This window comes from Otolemur garnettii, unplaced genomic scaffold (assembly GCF_000181295.1).
Source record: "Otolemur garnettii isolate 467f Iridium unplaced genomic scaffold, OtoGar3 scaffold00011, whole genome shotgun sequence".
Taxonomy (NCBI): domain Eukaryota; kingdom Metazoa; phylum Chordata; class Mammalia; order Primates; family Galagidae; genus Otolemur; species Otolemur garnettii.
This window is the reverse complement of record NW_003852406.1, coordinates 4,729,312-4,746,292: the sequence shown is the minus strand read 5'-3', so window position 1 is coordinate 4,746,292 and position 16,981 is coordinate 4,729,312. Positions and strand designations below refer to the sequence as shown.

At 41.6% G+C, this 16,981-nt stretch overlaps 1 protein-coding gene across 2 annotated transcripts in view; it reads left to right on the top strand.

Moving 5' to 3' along the window:
* Positions 1–16,981, top strand: part of LEO1 (LEO1 homolog, Paf1/RNA polymerase II complex component) — a 34,733-nt gene that overhangs the window by 4,912 nt on the left and 12,840 nt on the right. For both annotated transcript variants that reach the window (XM_003784362.1, XM_023510131.1), the window contains exons 2-9: positions 2,451–3,209; positions 5,358–5,462; positions 9,413–9,507; positions 10,125–10,270; positions 11,020–11,104; positions 14,009–14,103; positions 15,414–15,548; positions 16,733–16,868. In XM_003784362.1, the coding sequence (XP_003784410.1) occupies positions 2,451–3,209; positions 5,358–5,462; positions 9,413–9,507; positions 10,125–10,270; positions 11,020–11,104; positions 14,009–14,103; positions 15,414–15,548; positions 16,733–16,868 (1,556 nt within the window). The remainder of the gene's footprint in view (positions 1–2,450; positions 3,210–5,357; positions 5,463–9,412; positions 9,508–10,124; positions 10,271–11,019; positions 11,105–14,008; positions 14,104–15,413; positions 15,549–16,732; positions 16,869–16,981) is intronic.

The window sequence follows — 16,981 nt, the reverse complement described above, 5'->3', positions numbered from 1 at the left end:
TGGCGGGCCCGGGCTGGGGATTCGAACCCACCACCTTAGGTGTATGTGGCTGGCGCCTTAGCTGCCTGAGCCACAGGCGCCGAGCCCTGGCTAGTTTTTTAAAGTAGAGAAGGGGCCTCACTCTTGCTTAGACTGGTCTTGAATTCCTGAGTTCAAGCAATCCACCCTCATCAGCCTCCCAGAGGGCTAGGATTACAGGCAAGAGCCAGTGCACCTGGCAGTTTTCTTTTTCTGATTCCTTAAGATGAAAGGTTACGTTATCAATTTGAGATGTCTCTTTTTAGCATGGATGTTTACAGTTATAAATTTCTCTTTGAGAGCTGCTTCCACCTTAAATATTGGTATGTTGTATTTCTATTTTTATTCTTCTTTAAATATTTTCTGTTGTAATTTCCCACGTGATTTCTTCAAGTCCTTGGTTGTTTAGAAGTGTGTTAATTTCCCTGTATATGTATGTGAATGTTTCAGATTTCCTTCTGTTTTTTTCTTTTTCTTTTTTTAGAGACAGTCTCACTTTATTGCCCTCAGTAGAGTGCTGTGGCATCACAGCTCACAGCAACATCCAATTCCTGGGCTCAGGCGATTCTCTTGCCTCAGCCTCCTGAGTAGCTGGGACTACCGGCACCCGCCACAATGCCTGCCTATTTTTGTTGTTGTTGTTGTTGCAGTTTGGCTGGGGCTGAGTTCGAACCTGCCATCCTCGGTATATGGGGCTGGCGCTCTACCCTCTGAGCCCCAGGCACCAGCCTGGATTTCCTTCTGTTATTGATTTCTAATTTTATTCCATTGTGGTCAGAGAACATACTGGTATGATTGCAGTGTTTTAAAACTTACTGAGATTGTTTTGAATCCTAACATTTCTGATAGAAATCAGCTATTAATCTTTTGAGGCTCACTTGTGTGGGATGTGTTGCTTCTCTTAGCAGCTTTTGAGATTTTGACAGTTTGATAGCAATGCAATATAGTAAGCTTATACTACTTGGCATTCATTGAACTTCTTGGATGTTTCCAGCCATTATTCTTTCTGGTTTCTTCTCTCTTTTCTCCTCTTCTGGGACTCCGTTTTGCATATGTTAGTATACTTGATGGTGTCCCGCAAATTTTCTGGGCCCCATTTGTTTTCCTTCCTTCTTTTCTCTTTCTATTCCTCAGACTGGATGATCTGAATTGACCTCGTCTTCCTGCTCAAATCTGTTGAGTCTCTCTAGTTAATGTTTTAATTTCATTTTACTTTTCAATTCCAGAGTTTTATTTGGTTCTTTTTTATAATATCTAAGTATCTATTGATATCCTCTATTTGATAATACATCATTTTTGTGTTTGATCTTCAGGGGCAGTTTCTAGCCTCTTCCCTATGTGTGGCCATACTTTCTTGTTTTTTGGGGCATTTCAAATATTACAATGTGGCAACTCAGGAAATCCACATTCTGTCTCCTCTCCAGGGTTTTACATTGCTGTTTGTTGTAGCAATAGTTGTTTATTTGTTTAGTGACTCTTTAGTACTACTTTTGTAAAGTCTGTTATCTTTGTTGATGTGGCCGTGGAGGTCTTTTCTGTTAACTTAGTGGTCAGCTAGTGGGTGGACAGGGATTTCCTTAAATGCTTAGAATCTCCAGAATCTCCTAGTCTTTGCAGGTTGGCTGTGTGTGTGTTGGGGCATGCTTTCCACACTCAGCCAGGCAGTTTACAACCCTGCCTTTGCCTTCATTTCTCTCTTGTACAGACCCAGGAGTTCAGCCAGAGGGAGAACTTACAGCCTTCTTAGTTATTTCCTGAGCATATGCATTGTCTTTGGCATACGTGTGAACTTCTAAATCTACAGGATTATGTCGGGGTTTTTGAAAAATTCCTTACTCCCCATATCATTGCATTCCCCAGTCTTTGCTCCCAAGCTTTGGTTTGTTTACTCTTATTTGCGCTAACTGCTACTGTCCATTGTACCTGGCAGAGGTGACTAGTATGTTTACCTGCTAATGTTTTTGACACCCCCCCCCACACACACACATATACACACACTAATGTAGCTGCTTCATCATTGGGAGAGTTCCAAGTTAGGTGAGATAAAGACAAGCCCTTTTGGGCTAGTCTTCTGGGGAGCCACCAGCAGAGAGGTCAAAACTAACAGTCATGGTTTTTTGTAAACAAGGTCCATTCTGCTCCCTTCAGTAGTGGTGCCCGTACCAGAAATACAGGCTGTTATCTTCAAGGTATCCTCAGGCTAGGAGTGAGACCAGGGTAAGTTAATATACCACAAAGTCCTGTTTCATTACTGAGATTCGGATAAGCATTCTCCTGGTTGCCGCAACTTTTGGTTAGTCGCTGAAGTCCTGAGAAAATGGATCTAACCATTTTTTCCAGTTTCTTCATTGCTTTTCTGTTGGGAAGGATTTTTGGAGTACCTTACTCTGCCCTTTTTGCTGACATTTTCCTGTGTTTATATGATCCCACAGATTCTGATTCTGGATCTGACTCAGATTCTGATCAGGAGAATGCTGCTTCTGGCAGTAATGCCTCTGGAAGTGAAAGTGATCACGATGAAAGAGGTGATTCAGGACAACCAAGCAATAAGGAACTGTTCGGAGATGACAGTGAGGATGAGGGAGCTTCTCATCATAGTGGCAGTGATAATCACTCTGAAAGATCAGACAATAGGTCGGAAGCTTCTGAGCGTTCTGACCATGAAGACAATGACCCCTCAGATGTAGATCAGCACAGTGGATCAGATGCCCATAACGATGATGAAGATGAAGGTCAAAGATCGGATGGAGGAAGCCATCACTCAGAAGCAGAAGGTTCTGAAAAAGCTCATTCAGATGATGAAAAATGGAGCAGAGAAGATAAAAGTGACCAGTCAGATGATGAAAAGATACAAAATTCTGATGATGAGGAGAGGGCACAAGGGTCTGATGAAGATAAGCTGCAGAATTCTGATGATGATGATGAGAAAATGCAGAACTCAGATGATGAGGAGAGGCCTCAGCTTTCTGATGATGAGAGACAGCAGCTGTCTGAGGAAGAAAAGGCTAATTCTGACGATGAACAGCCAGGAGCTTCTGATAATGATGATGAGAAACAGAATTCTGACGATGAAGAACGACCACAGATGTCTGATGAGGAGAAAATGCAAAATTCTGATGACGAAAGGCCACAGGCCTCGGATGAAGAGCGGAGGCGTTCAGATGATGAAGAGGAGCAGGACCGTAAATCAGGTAATACTTTTCTTTTCATGCAGCTTTGGCCGGGGCTGGGTTTGAACCTGTCACCTCCGGCATATGGCACCGCCCCAGGTAATACTTTTATAAGAACCAGAATGGTTCTGGATAAGCGTCCAGATGCAGCAGTGGCCCTTTTATTCTTTTTTCATTCCCATCTTTGTTACCCGGTTTTTTTCTTTGGTTTCCCATTTCAAGCTTTTCTAATTCCATATGTTTTGCTGCTTTTAAGTCCATTTATTCTTTTTCTTTCCCTTCTGTTTGTTAATTGATGACAGATCATGCGAAAAACATTTTTTTTTCATTTTATTTGTTTTGGTGGGGGGAAACAATTTAAAGAAGACAGTCTTAGATAAGTACGGTGCTAGGTGAGCTAGATAATGAGCTGAGTTGGTTCCATTTCTGTGGTTAACATGCCTCATGTGCTTGGGAAAAAACTACCATCGAAATGTCCCTGTAGGATAGCTATACAGATGTGGGCATTGAGCTGTTCCAGCTCAGATTTTTAAGATCTAAAATTTGATCAACCAGAGGTAGCGAGGCTCTAAGGAGTTTATTCAAACTAATCAAATACAGGAAACAAATGTGTAAAAATTAAATTATAAAATTGTTAGAAGAAGATCAGTTATTTCTTCCTTACCATTGTATTCTTCCCTTGGGGTAAATCCGCAGTGGATGCCACGGCCTAGTAATCAGGAGTTACTTAGGGAGCCTCACATCTAGAAAATGTAAACACGGCTGCGTGATCTCAGCGGACAGTGTTTGTGAGCTATGGCAGTTTGATGTGTGAGTTTCCACCCTACAGAGATGAGCTTGGATCAAAGCTCAGGAAACATACAGTCAAACTTTGGCTTCTGGATCCCCTTTTATACTTGCCATTTAGACTATTCTGCAAGTTAACACATCCTTTGTATGGGCTGTAAAAAAGAAAAAAAAAGTGGAGAAAACATTGCTTTGTATTATATAAAAATCATCTTAATTAGGGTGAAGTCTTCCTGAAGTATGTCTGGATATTGCTTCATTTCTATGGGTGATTGATTATTAATTACATTTTGTTCCTCTCTCTTAGCTTAAATGTGGGGGAATCCATTTCTCTGTGACATGCACCTCACATCATAGCATTCAGAACTACATTTAGCATATTATTGGGAGAAGAGGACAGAATATTTCCAGAGATAGATGAGGTCTGTGTAGACTGTGTTAATTCGATAAGTATTCGATAACTAATTTGGAGTAGAGTTGTTCATATCATTAATTGAATCATGAAGGCTTATGCACAATGCCTGGCTATTTTTAGAGGCTGGGTCTCACTCTTCCTCAGGCTGCTCTTGAACCTGTGAGCTCAGGCAGTCCACCTGCCTCTGCCTCCCAGAGTGCTAGGATTATAGGGATAAGCCACCGTGCCCAGCCTGTAAATTTTATTTTTAAATTTACTTACAGTAGCAAGGGTTTTTTTGCCTGTGTTTATAGATCTATTAGCGTTAATACATATATAGATTTGTGTAGCACCACCATGCTTAGGATACAGAACAGCTGTGTTGTCCTAAAAAACTCCATTATGCTATCCCCTTTGTATTTAATAGTTATAGCCTTCCCCCAGCCCCACCCCTAATACCCATTAGTCTTTTTCTGTGACTGTACTTTCTCTTCTAGAATGTCATGTAAATGAAGTCAAACAGTAAGTATGTAGCCTTTACAGATTGGCTTCTTTGACTTAGCATGATGCCTTTTAGATTCATCCAGATTGTTGTATCAGTAGTGTTGCTTTTAAAACATAAAATTCATGGCTCGGCGCCTGTGGCTCAAGCAGCTAAGGCGCCAGCCACATACACCTAAGGTGGGAGGTTCAAATCCCCAGCCCGGGCCCGCCTCACAACAATGATGGCTGCAACCAAAAAATGGCCGGGCATTGTGGCAGGCACCTATAGTCCCAGCTACTTGGGAGGCTGAGGCAGGAGACTCGCTTGAGCCCAGGAGTTGGAGGTTGCTGTGAGCTGTGATGCCATGGCACTCTACCCAGGGGGATAGCTTGAGGCTCTGTCTCAAAAAAATAAAAAATAAATAAAAATAAAAATAAAAAAATAATAAAATTCAAAGTTACAGTGGGACTATGATTATGCAAAACTTCTAATTCTCCTCTTACAGAATCTGCAAGAGGCAGTGATAGTGAAGATGAAGTTTTACGAATGAAACGCAAGAACGCAATTGCATCTGATTCAGAAGCGGATAGTGACACTGAAGTGCCAAAAGGTACCTATGTTATTTCTTTTACACATATATGTATTTCCATACCTCTTTGTGCATTTAATTGTAGTGCACTTCCAACCCTGAGTGTTTACCCAGGATTGCAAGACCCACAGAATGGAGTGCCTATACATTTAGTGTATCCAGACAAATTGTATAGATATGAGAAGCTGCCTGTATTTAATTAATCAGTTGTAGAATGTTTGTAGTGAGAGTGAATCCATTGTTAAAAGCTGAACTTCTGGTTGGGATGGAGGTGACTATATCCATTCTTTAGTTTGAATTATGATGGCCCTAGGGCACCTGTTTTTTAAGTTCTTCACAGTTTAATAACTAATGAAGTGACTGATTCTTTAAACTAAAAGTGAGATGAAGAATTTGTAAAAACCAGTGTTAAAGCCAGATACAGTGGCTCATGCCTGTAATCCTCGTAATTTGGGAGGACCTGGACTGAGTATTGCTTGAAGATAGGAGTTTAAGAGCAACCTGAGCCACACAGCAAGACCTCATCTCTAAAAAACAATAGAAAATGTAGCTGGGGGTGGTGGTGCATGCCTCTAGTTCCAGCTACTTGGGAGGCTGAGGCAGGAGGATTGCTTGAGCCCAAGAGGTTGAGATTACAGTGAGTTATGATAACACCTCTGTACTCTAGTCCACATAACAGAGTGAGCCCCGTCTCAACAACAACAAAAAACTAAATTAAAACAGAAACCCAATGTTAAGTTTTTTTTATTATAAGGATGAAAAGAGATCTACTTAGTCACCTCTTTATGATTGTGTTTGCAAATGACAAATCCCTGTGCAATGAAGATGTTAGTATAAAGGTTACAGCAGACATTATTTCTTTATTTAAGAGACAAGATCTTACTACATTGCCCAGGCTGGTCTTGAACTCCTGGGATCAAGCAGTCCTTCTGCCTCAACCTCCTAAGTAGCTGGGGCTACAAATATGTGCCACCACACCGGGCTAATTTATTTTATTTACTTATTATTTTTTTCTAGAGACAGAGTCTTACTTTATTGCCCTCAGTAGAGTGCTGTGGTGTCACAGCTCATGGCAACATCAAACTCCTGGGCTTAGGCGATTCTCTTGCTTCAGCCTCCTGAGTAGCTGGGACTACAGGCGCCTGCCACAGTGCCTGGCTATTTTTTTATTTTTGAGACAGAGTCTCACTTTGTGGCCCTGGGTAGAGTGCTGTGGCTTTACAGCTCACAGCAACCTCAAACTCTTGGGCTTAAGCAATTCTCTTGCCTCAGCCTCCCAAATAGCTGAGATGACAGGTACCCACCACAATGCCCAGCTATTTTTTGTTGCAGTTGTCGTTGTTGTTTAGCTGTCCAGGGCTGGGTTTGAGGGTTTGAACCTGCTACCCTCAGTGTATGTGGCTGATGCCGTAACCACTGTGCTATGGGCACTGAGCCACACTGGGATAATTTTTAAAAATTTTTTTAAAGGCAGGATTGCTAGGTTGCCTAGGCTGGGCTCAAGCGATCCTCCTGCCTCAGCATCCTGAGTAGCTAGGACTACAGATTGTAAGCCAGTGCTCCCAGCTAATCATTTTGATAGATACTTTGATTCTACAAAACCATTATTACGTCGAATGATGATTAGGTGTTAATGTTAAATAGTTTGTGTAAATTATTATGAGTAACATAATGAAAGCAAACATTTAGAGGGCAAGCTAGTGAACAAAGGAGAGAGTTAAACTGAGCAGTATGCTCTGGGATTTGCTTAAAGATCTCTAACTAATAGTAATGTGCATAGACTTTGGCATTAGATGATTCAAGTTAGAGTCTTTTTTTTTTTTCCCCCTTCTTGTTGCAGTTTGGCGGGGGCTGGGCTCAAACCCGCCACCCTTGGTATATGAGGCCAGCGCCCTACTCGCTGAGCCACAGGCACTGCCCTCAAGTTAGAGTCTTTATTTTCCTTTTCAACTATATGATTTTGGTCAAATTAATTACTAAGCTTCAGTGTTCTGATCTATAAATGGGAGATGATGCTAACTATCTAATGGGTTTGTTCGGAGAGTCAGGTAAGATATGATCGTTTTTTATTTATTTTTTTAGAGACAGAGTCTCACTTTGTTGCCCTCGGTAGAGTGACGTGGCATCACAGCTCATAGCAATCTCTAGCTCTTGGGCTTAGGCGATTCTCTTGCCTTAGCCTTCTGAGTAGCTGGGACTACAGTCGCCTGCCACAATGCCCGGCTATTTTTTTGTTGCAGTTTTGCTGGGGCTGGGTTTGAACCTGCCACCCTTAGTATATGGGGCCGGTGCCCTACTCACTGAGCTACAGGCACCACCCAGTGATTATTTTTTAATTTGTTCACAGGTATTTATCTGTGTGTAGTAGTACTCTTTTGGGCACTCATGATATAGCCATGATCAAAACAGATAGAAAATCTTTCCTTTGTAGAAATCATATTCTAATAGACTATAGATAGGCTAGGGGGACTAGTAATAACACAGTAAGTATATTAAATGTGTAGTATGTTGGATGGTGATAAGAACTGAGAAGAACAGTGTAACCTGGTTTTTTGTACCCTCAGTGAATCCCCAGTGGCCCCCCCCCCAAAAAAAAAGAACTAAAAGGAAGGCTGGGTGTGGTAACTCATCCTAGCACTCTGGGAGGCAGAGGCAGGTGGATCACCTGAGCTCACGAGTTCTAGACCTGCTTGAGCTAGAGCGAGATCCCACCACTAAAAATAGTTGGGTGTTGTGGTGGGTGCCTGTAATCCCAGCTACTTGGGAGGCTGAAGCAAGAGAATCTCTTGAGCCCAGGAGTCTGAGGTTGCTCTGAGCTATGATGCCATGGCATTCTACCAGGGGCGACAAAGTCTCAAAAAAAAAAAAAAAGCTAAAAAGAAGTTAAGGAGGTGTATAAGAGTATGGGTGGGTAGGGTTGTAGGATTTTTATTGTATAGATGGAGATTATATAGATTTTAATTGTTAGAGTAACTTTATTAAAGTTTTGCTTAATTTCACATAATTCTGTTGATGAATATTTAGAAGATAGGTTTATTACAAAAGAGATCCTTCTTTTTTCTTTGAGATATTTCCTGTATTGATACGTCTGATACCCTGCCTGGCCTTCCTCTGCTCTTCTTCAGTGATCTTGTTCTCCACCCTGTCTCAGTCACTCTCATAGTTTTATCCTAGACCACATCATTACCAGTAATTGTAACTCTTCTAGAATCTGAATTCTGAGCAGTCTGCTTTCTGACCAACCTTCTGTCTTCCATTTACTCACTCTAGTACCCCACCTTGGTTTATTGTTTTATGTTGATTATTGTTGTTGGCCTGGGTAGACGTGGATCTATAATTTTGAAACTTGGGGACTTATACAGAGAAGAAGCTCCAACTTTAAGTAGACTGTAGGAGATGCTTGGGCCCTGGGGAATAAAGGCAAATGGCAGAACAAAGCTATAGAACAGGAAGGGAGAGAGAAATGCCTCCTATGCAGCTTCATCTGTTGCTGGAATTGCCCTCTTCCCTCCTCTCTACACACACTCTAACAGGTCTTTTTTTGGAAACAAAATCTTACTCTGTTGCCCTGGCTAGAGTGCCATGGCATCCGCTTAGCTCATAGCAACCTCAAACTCTTGGGCTCAAGCAATCTCTTGCTTTAGTCTCCTTAGTCGCTGCAACCACAGGTACCTGCCACAATGCCTGGCTAATTTTTCTGTCTTTAGTAGAGATGGGCTTGCTCAAGCTGGTCTCAAACTCCTGAGCTCCAGCAATCCTTCTGCCTCAGCCTCCTAGAGTGCTAGGATTCTAGATGTGAGCCACTGTGCCAGGCCTCTAGTCAAGTCTGTCTTTTAGAGCCAGGTTCACAGTTGTGTTTTGGGTGGTGTCCTGGTGTTGGTCAGAAACATTGGGAATATGTTGAAGTGATCACCTTTGAAGAACCTTGGTTACAGATATTAAGGCTGTGCATTTTTTCTCCTACATTGAAGATAATAGTGGAACCATGGATCTGTTTGGAGGTGCAGATGATATATCTTCAGGGAGTGATGGAGAAGATAAACCCCCGACTCCAGGACAGCCTGTTGTAAGTAAAATTACTAATATGAACTAGGCCCCTTTATTCAAGGCCAAATAAGAAGTTTCCGAGGTAAAGGGTATCTCTTACTCCAGGAAGACAAGTTGGTAAATAAGTTGTAATGTGGAAGTACAGTGAAAAAATGACTTTCTTAGTTATGTAGGGAGCTCTTGGTTATAAGGGGGAGTAGAAATAATGACCCAACATGAGTTGGTCCTGTGCCTTAGAGGGCTAGACTGGGAGGATCTGTGGTTTGTGAAACGTTGAAGTGTTTTTCTTGTTCATGCCAAGAATTTTGTGCTATTTTGGTAGTTTTCTCTGATTTATTAAAATAATTAGGGTGACTTTATATTGAAATATTAATTAATTTCATACTTCTGTTGTTGAATATTTGGAAGATAGCTTTATCATAAAAAAGATATTTTCTTATACTGATGAATCCAAAGTAATCTTGATTCCAATTAGGGTTTTTCTTTGCTTGGTGGGATGAGTGGGTTTGGATGGAGCTGCTTTAGTCCTAAAGTGATGTCTAAATTTTCTTCTTATTTGTTTGAATAAAGTGTGGAAGTTGAAGTAGTCCGTTCCTAAGATCCCATCAAACTATAAAATTCCGATTCTTTTCTCAGGATGAAAATGGGTTGCCTCAGGATCAACAGGAAGAGGAGCCAATTCCGGAGACCAGAATAGAAGTAGAAATACCCAAAGTAAACACTGATTTAGGAAACGATTTATATTTTGTTAAATTACCCAACTTTCTCAGTGTAGAGCCCAGGTAAGAGAATAATTAAAATACTTTCTGTATGCGGAAATATATGGAATGTTAATGTTTTTCTTATTTTACATTGAGTTGACAAATCACAAAATGGAAAGTTGGTTACATATCTCAAAAAAAAAAATGAATCAAGCATAATATCTCAAGTAGAAAAAGTATATTGATAAAAGGAAGTTTTAAAACTTGTGATTGTTTTCAGTAGTTTGACAGACACTTTCTTATGAATTAACAGACATCACAAGTCTTCAAGGTATTATCTAACTATTATAGCCCTGAAAAGGCTGAAATTGAGAGTAATGCAATTTGTTGGAGAAATGCAAAGTCCATAGCAGCCATTGTTGATCTAGAAAAGCTAATGGTTTTGGACAATTAACAGGGTGGATGAGTATTATTTACTCAGTTTACTCAGTATCTCATGTGATTTAATTTTTTCCCCCCAAGCAAAATGATGTGGAAAGCTAGAGCCCATGGAGCTTCTTTGGAAGAGTTACATAATAAGCAGAAAGAATATTTTGAATATTTATCTTTGCCTGTACTTTATTTGAAGCAATGTATATTAATGCCAAATTTTAAGGAGGTGCAGTAGTTTGAATACTACCTTGAAGTTAAGCATGAGGATGTTTGACCATTAGGATTTAAAAAATTACGATTTTTTGATACAGTGGTATGTATTACTGTAGATACTATTACATAGCAGTAATAGTCTTTATAAAATATGACTAATAGTTTATGTTGAAAACAATTCATAGGCCTTTTGATCCTCAATATTATGAAGATGAATTTGAAGATGAGGAAATGCTGGATGAAGAAGGTAGAACCAGGTTAAAATTGAAGGTACCCTTCCATACTTTACTGTTTTTTTTCTTTTATAAAGTAAAACCTTAAGATACTAACTTGAGACTTGAGCTTTTGAGATGATTTTTTGTTTCCTAATATATTAACAAGTAATTGTCTGTTTCTTAAGAATATTAACCTTTTTTTGGTATTTTTAAATTGATAAAGCATAGCTGTACATATTACCTTTGTAGATTTTTTTTTTTTTTGAGAGACAGGTCTTAGGCTTGGCGCCCGCAGCACACTGGTTACAGTGCCAGCCACATTCACCGAGGCTGGCAGGTTCGAACCCGGCCCAGGCCAGCTAAGCAACAGTGACAACTGCAAGAAAAAAAAATAGCCAGGTGCTGTGGTGGGCGTCTTTAGTCACCCTGCTACTTGGGAGGCTAAGGGAAGAGAATCACTTAAGTCTAAGAGTTTGAGAATGTTGTGAGCTGTGACTCCATGGCACTCTACCAAGTGTGACATGGTGAGACTCTGCCTAAAAAAAAGAAGAGAAAGTTCTTGTTCTGTTTACTAGGCTAGAGTGCAGGGGCATGTAAGATGATCATGACTCACTGTAACCTCAGACTTGTGGGTTTAAATGATCATCCTGCTTCAGCCAGCCTTTCAAGTAGCTAGGAGTACAGGCATGCACCTGGCTAATTTTTCTGTTTTTTATAAAGATGAGGTCTTGCTCTGTTGCCTAGGCTGGTCTTGAACTCCTGACCTCTGGTGATCCTCCTTCCTTGGCCTACCAAAGTGTTGGAATCATAGGCATGAGCCATGGTGCCTGGCCTCAGATTACTTTTAAGGAAGAAAATACAGAGTCTCACTGTGTTGCCCTCAGTAGAGTGCTGTGTCATCACAGCTCACAGCAACCTCAAACTCTTGGGCTTAAGTGATTGTCTTGCCTCAGCCTCCGAAGGAGCTTTGATTATAGATGACTGCCACAATGCCCAGCTGTTTTTTTGCTGTAGTTGTCAACTATTGTTTAGCAGGTCTGGGCCAGGTTTGAACCCACCAGCTCCCCTTTCTATGTCCGGTGCCCTAACCACTGAGCTAGGGGCATTGAGCCAGTATAACTCAAAGTGTCACTTTTCTCACATTTATACTTTACTAATGATTTTTTTTTTTTTTTTTGAGATAGGTTTCTTATTCGGTTGCCTAGGCTAGAGTACCATGGTATCAGCCTATCTCAGAGCAAATTCAGATCCTTGGGTTTTAGCAATTCTGCTGCCTTACCCTCCCAGAGTGCTAGGATTACAGATTACAGATGTGAGCCACCGTGCCTGGCTCTAGAGTTAGGCATTTTAAATTCTTATATCTAAAGGATTTTCTGTAAATTCTTCATTTTCCAGTAGATATTATACATAGTATTAGAATTTGAGGTGGATGTCTTGCTCTGTCACCCTGGCTTGCTCACTGCATCCTCAAACTCCTGGCATCGGGTTAATCTTCCTTCCTTAGCCTCTGCGGGAGCTGGGATTGCAGGCATGCACCATCATGCCTGGCTCATTTTCCTTTTTTTTAGAAATGGGGTGTCACTGTGTTGCCTAAGATATTCTTAAACTCCTGGCCTCCAGTGATCCTCTGGGTTTTTTTTTTTTTTGAGGCAGAGCCTCAAGCTGTCGCCCTGGGTAGAGTGCTGTGGCATCACAGTTCACAGCAACCTCCAACTCCTGGCTCAAGCGATTCTCCTGCCTCCACCTCCCAAGTAGCTAGGACTACAGGGGCCCACCACAACACCTGGCTATTTTTTGGTTGCAGCCATGGTTGTTTGGCGGGCCTGGGCTGATTCGAACCTGCCAGCTCAGGTGTATGTGGCTGGTGCCTTAGCCATTTGAGCCACAGGCGCCAAGCCTCCAGTGATCCTCTGGCCTCATCCTCCCAAGTAGCATAGGCCTCTGTGCTGGCAGCTGCTATTATTTATTTGAGACAGAGTCTTACTATGATGCCCTCAGTAGAGTACCATGGCATCACAGCTCACAGCAACCTCATACTCTTTGGCTTAAGCGATTCTCTTGCCTCAGCCTCCCAAGTACCTGCCACAATATCCAGCTATTTTTATTGTTGTTGTTGTAGTTGTTGTTTAGCTGGCCGAGGCCGGATTTGAACCCGCCAGCCTCAGTGTATGTGGCCAGCGCTATAACCACTGTGCTATGGGTGCCAAGCCAGTAACAGTGGTTTTCATTTTCCAATCTGTTTGGTGTTTCCCCATCATGGAGATAAGATAAAATTGGACTCTAAACTTATTCAAACCTGGAGTTTTAATTTTCATGGGGTCTTTCTTTACCCTTATTCTATATGAGGAGCTTCCCTAACTCTCTAGACCCTGTGGCAGGTTTTTTGGTCCTCCTTTTATAGGGTTTTTTACTCTGTGAAAGAACCTGACTTATATAGGCGTCTCAATTCTAAATTGCCATTTCATATGGGCTCAAGCTTTATCTCCTGCCTCATGGAGGTTTTACTGTGTCTTTCCATACCTGGTGCTACTGCAGACGTTGTATCTGCTCAAGTGCCCTGGCTTCTGCTATGCTTCTGAATCTCGGAGCTCAGGAATCTACTTCAGCACATTTTTTCCTGTTTTAAATTATCCAACATCTCTAGGTGATTAAAAGGGTTTCAGTCTTGTCTACTTTTTTGTCACCACCTGTATGTGCTTATTCTATGATTATGTGTCTCTCTTTTTTTTTTGAGACGGAGTCTATCTTGCCCTTGGCAACCTCAAACTGTTGGGCTTAAGTGATTCTCTTGCCTCAGCCTCCCAAGGAGCTGGGACTACAGGGGCCCACCAGCCTCGGTGTATGTGCCTGGCACTGTAACCACTGTGCTATAGGTGCCAAGGCGGTTATGTGTCTCTTGAGGAGAAAAGAAGCATAGAATCAATTAAATTATAATTTTCTAATTTGTGTTTTAAAACAGGTAGAAAATACTATCCGATGGAGGATACGCCGGGATGAAGAAGGAAATGAAATTAAAGAAAGCAATGCTCGCATAGTCAAGTGGTCGGATGGAAGGTGAGCACAAATGGCCTGAAGAGTATTACGGTGCCCCCAGTGGGCTATAAAGGGTCAAGTTTTAGCACTGGGTCTTTTTTTTTTTTTTTTTTGGAGACAGAGTCTTACTCTGTCTCCCTGGTAGAGTGCTGTGGTGTCATAGTTCACAGCAACCTCAAACTCTTGGGCTCAAGTGATCCTCACACCTTAGCCTCCTAGTAGCTAGGACTACAGGCGTGCACCAAGACACCTGATTAGTTTTCTATTTTTTAGTAGAAATGGGGTCTGGCTCTTGTTCAAGCTGAACTCCTTAGCTCAGGCAATCCGCCTACCTCGGCCTCCCAGAGTGCTATGATTATAGGCATGAGCCACAGCACCTGGCTAGAATAGGATCTTAATTTGGTGCTACCCTTTTTTTTTCTTTTTAAAGAATTTCTGTTTATTCATTTTTAATTTTTATCTAATTTTATTTTATTTTTAGAAATTGGGCTGGCTTGTGTCACCCAGGCTGGGGTGTCGTGATGTAGAGCTTCCTGCAACCTCAAACTCCTGGGATCAAGCAGTCATGTTGCCTTAGCTTCCCAGTTAGCTGGGACTACAAGGATGCAGTACCACGCCCAGCTAGAATTTTCATTACTTTAATCCCTGAGATTGCATAGAAAATCTGAGAGATAAATAGTTGGAAGTCATACAGACTAGTGGGAGATGTTAAAGTAGGCCAAGAATGTGATCATCATCTTTGGCTATAGCACATTAGATTGGAAAAGTTAAGAATACCCTTCCCTCCATTACAAAGTGCTTACAGGTTGACATTTTGGAAAAATTGACTTTCATATGGAATATAGTAGAATTTGGTAAATGTCACAGGATATGTTAACCTCTATGTAGTCAGTCAGTTTTTATTGTTTTCTTTCTTTCTGAATTCTGTGTAAAGAGAAAAAGAGCAGTTGAACCACATTTTTTTTTTTTTTTTTTTTTTTTTTTTTTTTTTGAGACAGAGCCTCAAGCTGTCCCCCTGGGTAGAGTGCCATGGCATTACAGCTCACAGCAACCTCCAACTCCTGGGCTCAAGCGAGTCTCCTGCCTCCGCCTCCCAAGTAGCTGGGACCACAGGCGCCCGCCACAACGCCCGGCTATTTTTTTTTGGTTGCAGCCGTCATTGTTGTTTGGCGGGTCCGGGCTGGGGATTCGAACCCGCCACCTTAGGTGTACGTGGCTGGCGCCTTAGCCGGTTGAGCTATAGGCGCCGAGCCTGAACCACATTTTAATGAAATAAAATGGTAGAGTAAAAGCTTTCTGACTACAGCGTATGAAATTTTTCTTGTTTCCAGCATGTCCTTGCATTTAGGCAATGAGGTGTTTGATGTGTACAAAGCCCCGCTGCAGGGCGACCACAATCATCTTTTTATAAGACAAGGTACTGGTCTACAGGGACAAGCCGTCTTTAAAACAAAACTCACCTTCAGGTAACTCTCCTTATCAGTGTACTATTTGTTATGGTAAAAGCAGCAAAACATAGACGTTTCTATAATGCCTGACCCAGAGGATAATTCACTAAAGAGCAAGATCTGGTTCTCCATGCTGAAAGTTTGAAGGCTTTTTTGGTCAAGTAAACTAAAAATTGCTATTTCTCAGGGAACCAGATCATGTTAACCAAACTGACAAGAGACTGTTATATTTATTAATTCTAGTGATGATGATAAGTAGAATACAGTGTTTGCTAGTCATCGTGTCCTTTCTTTTTAGTAAATTGATCTGGGAGGCTAATTGATAACTAGAGGTTGTTGGCGTGCATGCAGTCAGAGGAAAGGCAGTGAGCTGGTGGAAGTGAAGACTAGGGGTCGCTGCCTAGGGTGCTGTGTGCAGTGTCACTGGGGGGCATGTCCCCCAAGCAGACTGGAGTACCCAGGTCAGCTGGCGAGCGCATCCCCCGTCTAGACGCTGTAGGTACTGCACTGTGTTCTCGGGTTTCTTTTTTTGATTCTAAGTAGATAATCCTCCTCGGGTAGTGCTTATCTTTAGGGGAGGCACAGAAATACTGGTATGATTTTGCTTTTTAAAGAACTGTAAAGGTCAGGGTATAGGCTTTAGAATCAGCCAGACCTGTATTTGAATTCTGTTTCCATTTGTGAGATCTTGTGCAACTTTCTCAACTTCTCTTTGCCTCGGTTTCCTAATCTGTTAAAATGTAATAATGCTGTCTCGTAAGGTATTTGCAATAGGTAAGTTAAATAACTTGTAAAACACAAAGCATCCTGTTCATAGAACATTTGATTCTGCTTGAGCCTGTTCCTTTATTGCTCTAGAACAGTGGTTCTCAACCTTCCTAATGCCACAGTGTATTTTCATTGTTAGAAAGGGGTCACAACCCACAGGTTGAGAACTGCTGCTCTAGAAGCTGCTCACGCTGTACAACCCTTTACTACTCTAGTCTTCTGTTTTTCATTTTATTCATGAGATAAGGGTATCTCGATGAGCCCAGAATAAAGAAAGCTAACAATCTCCCATCTAGTATATTCAGAGTGTCCTTGCCTGCTCTTTCTGTTGGCTAGGAAATAGTCATTGGCTTCTAGTTTTCGTGATATGGGTATGACTGGTTCATAAATGTATTTGTTAAATAGTGAGACATTTTGTTTTTATTTCCTGGCAGACCTCACTCTACAGACAGTGCCACACATAGAAAGATGACTCTGTCACTTGCAGATAGATGTTCAAAGACACAGAAGATTAGAATCTTACCAATGGCTGGTCGTGATCCTGAATGCCAGCGCACAGAAATGATTAAGGTATGTTTGCTAAGCTCTATCCTAGGATTCTTTTTTATATTAAGAATAAAATTTCCGGGCTCGGCGCCTATAGCTCAACCGGCTAAGGCGCCAGCCACGTACACCTAAGGTGG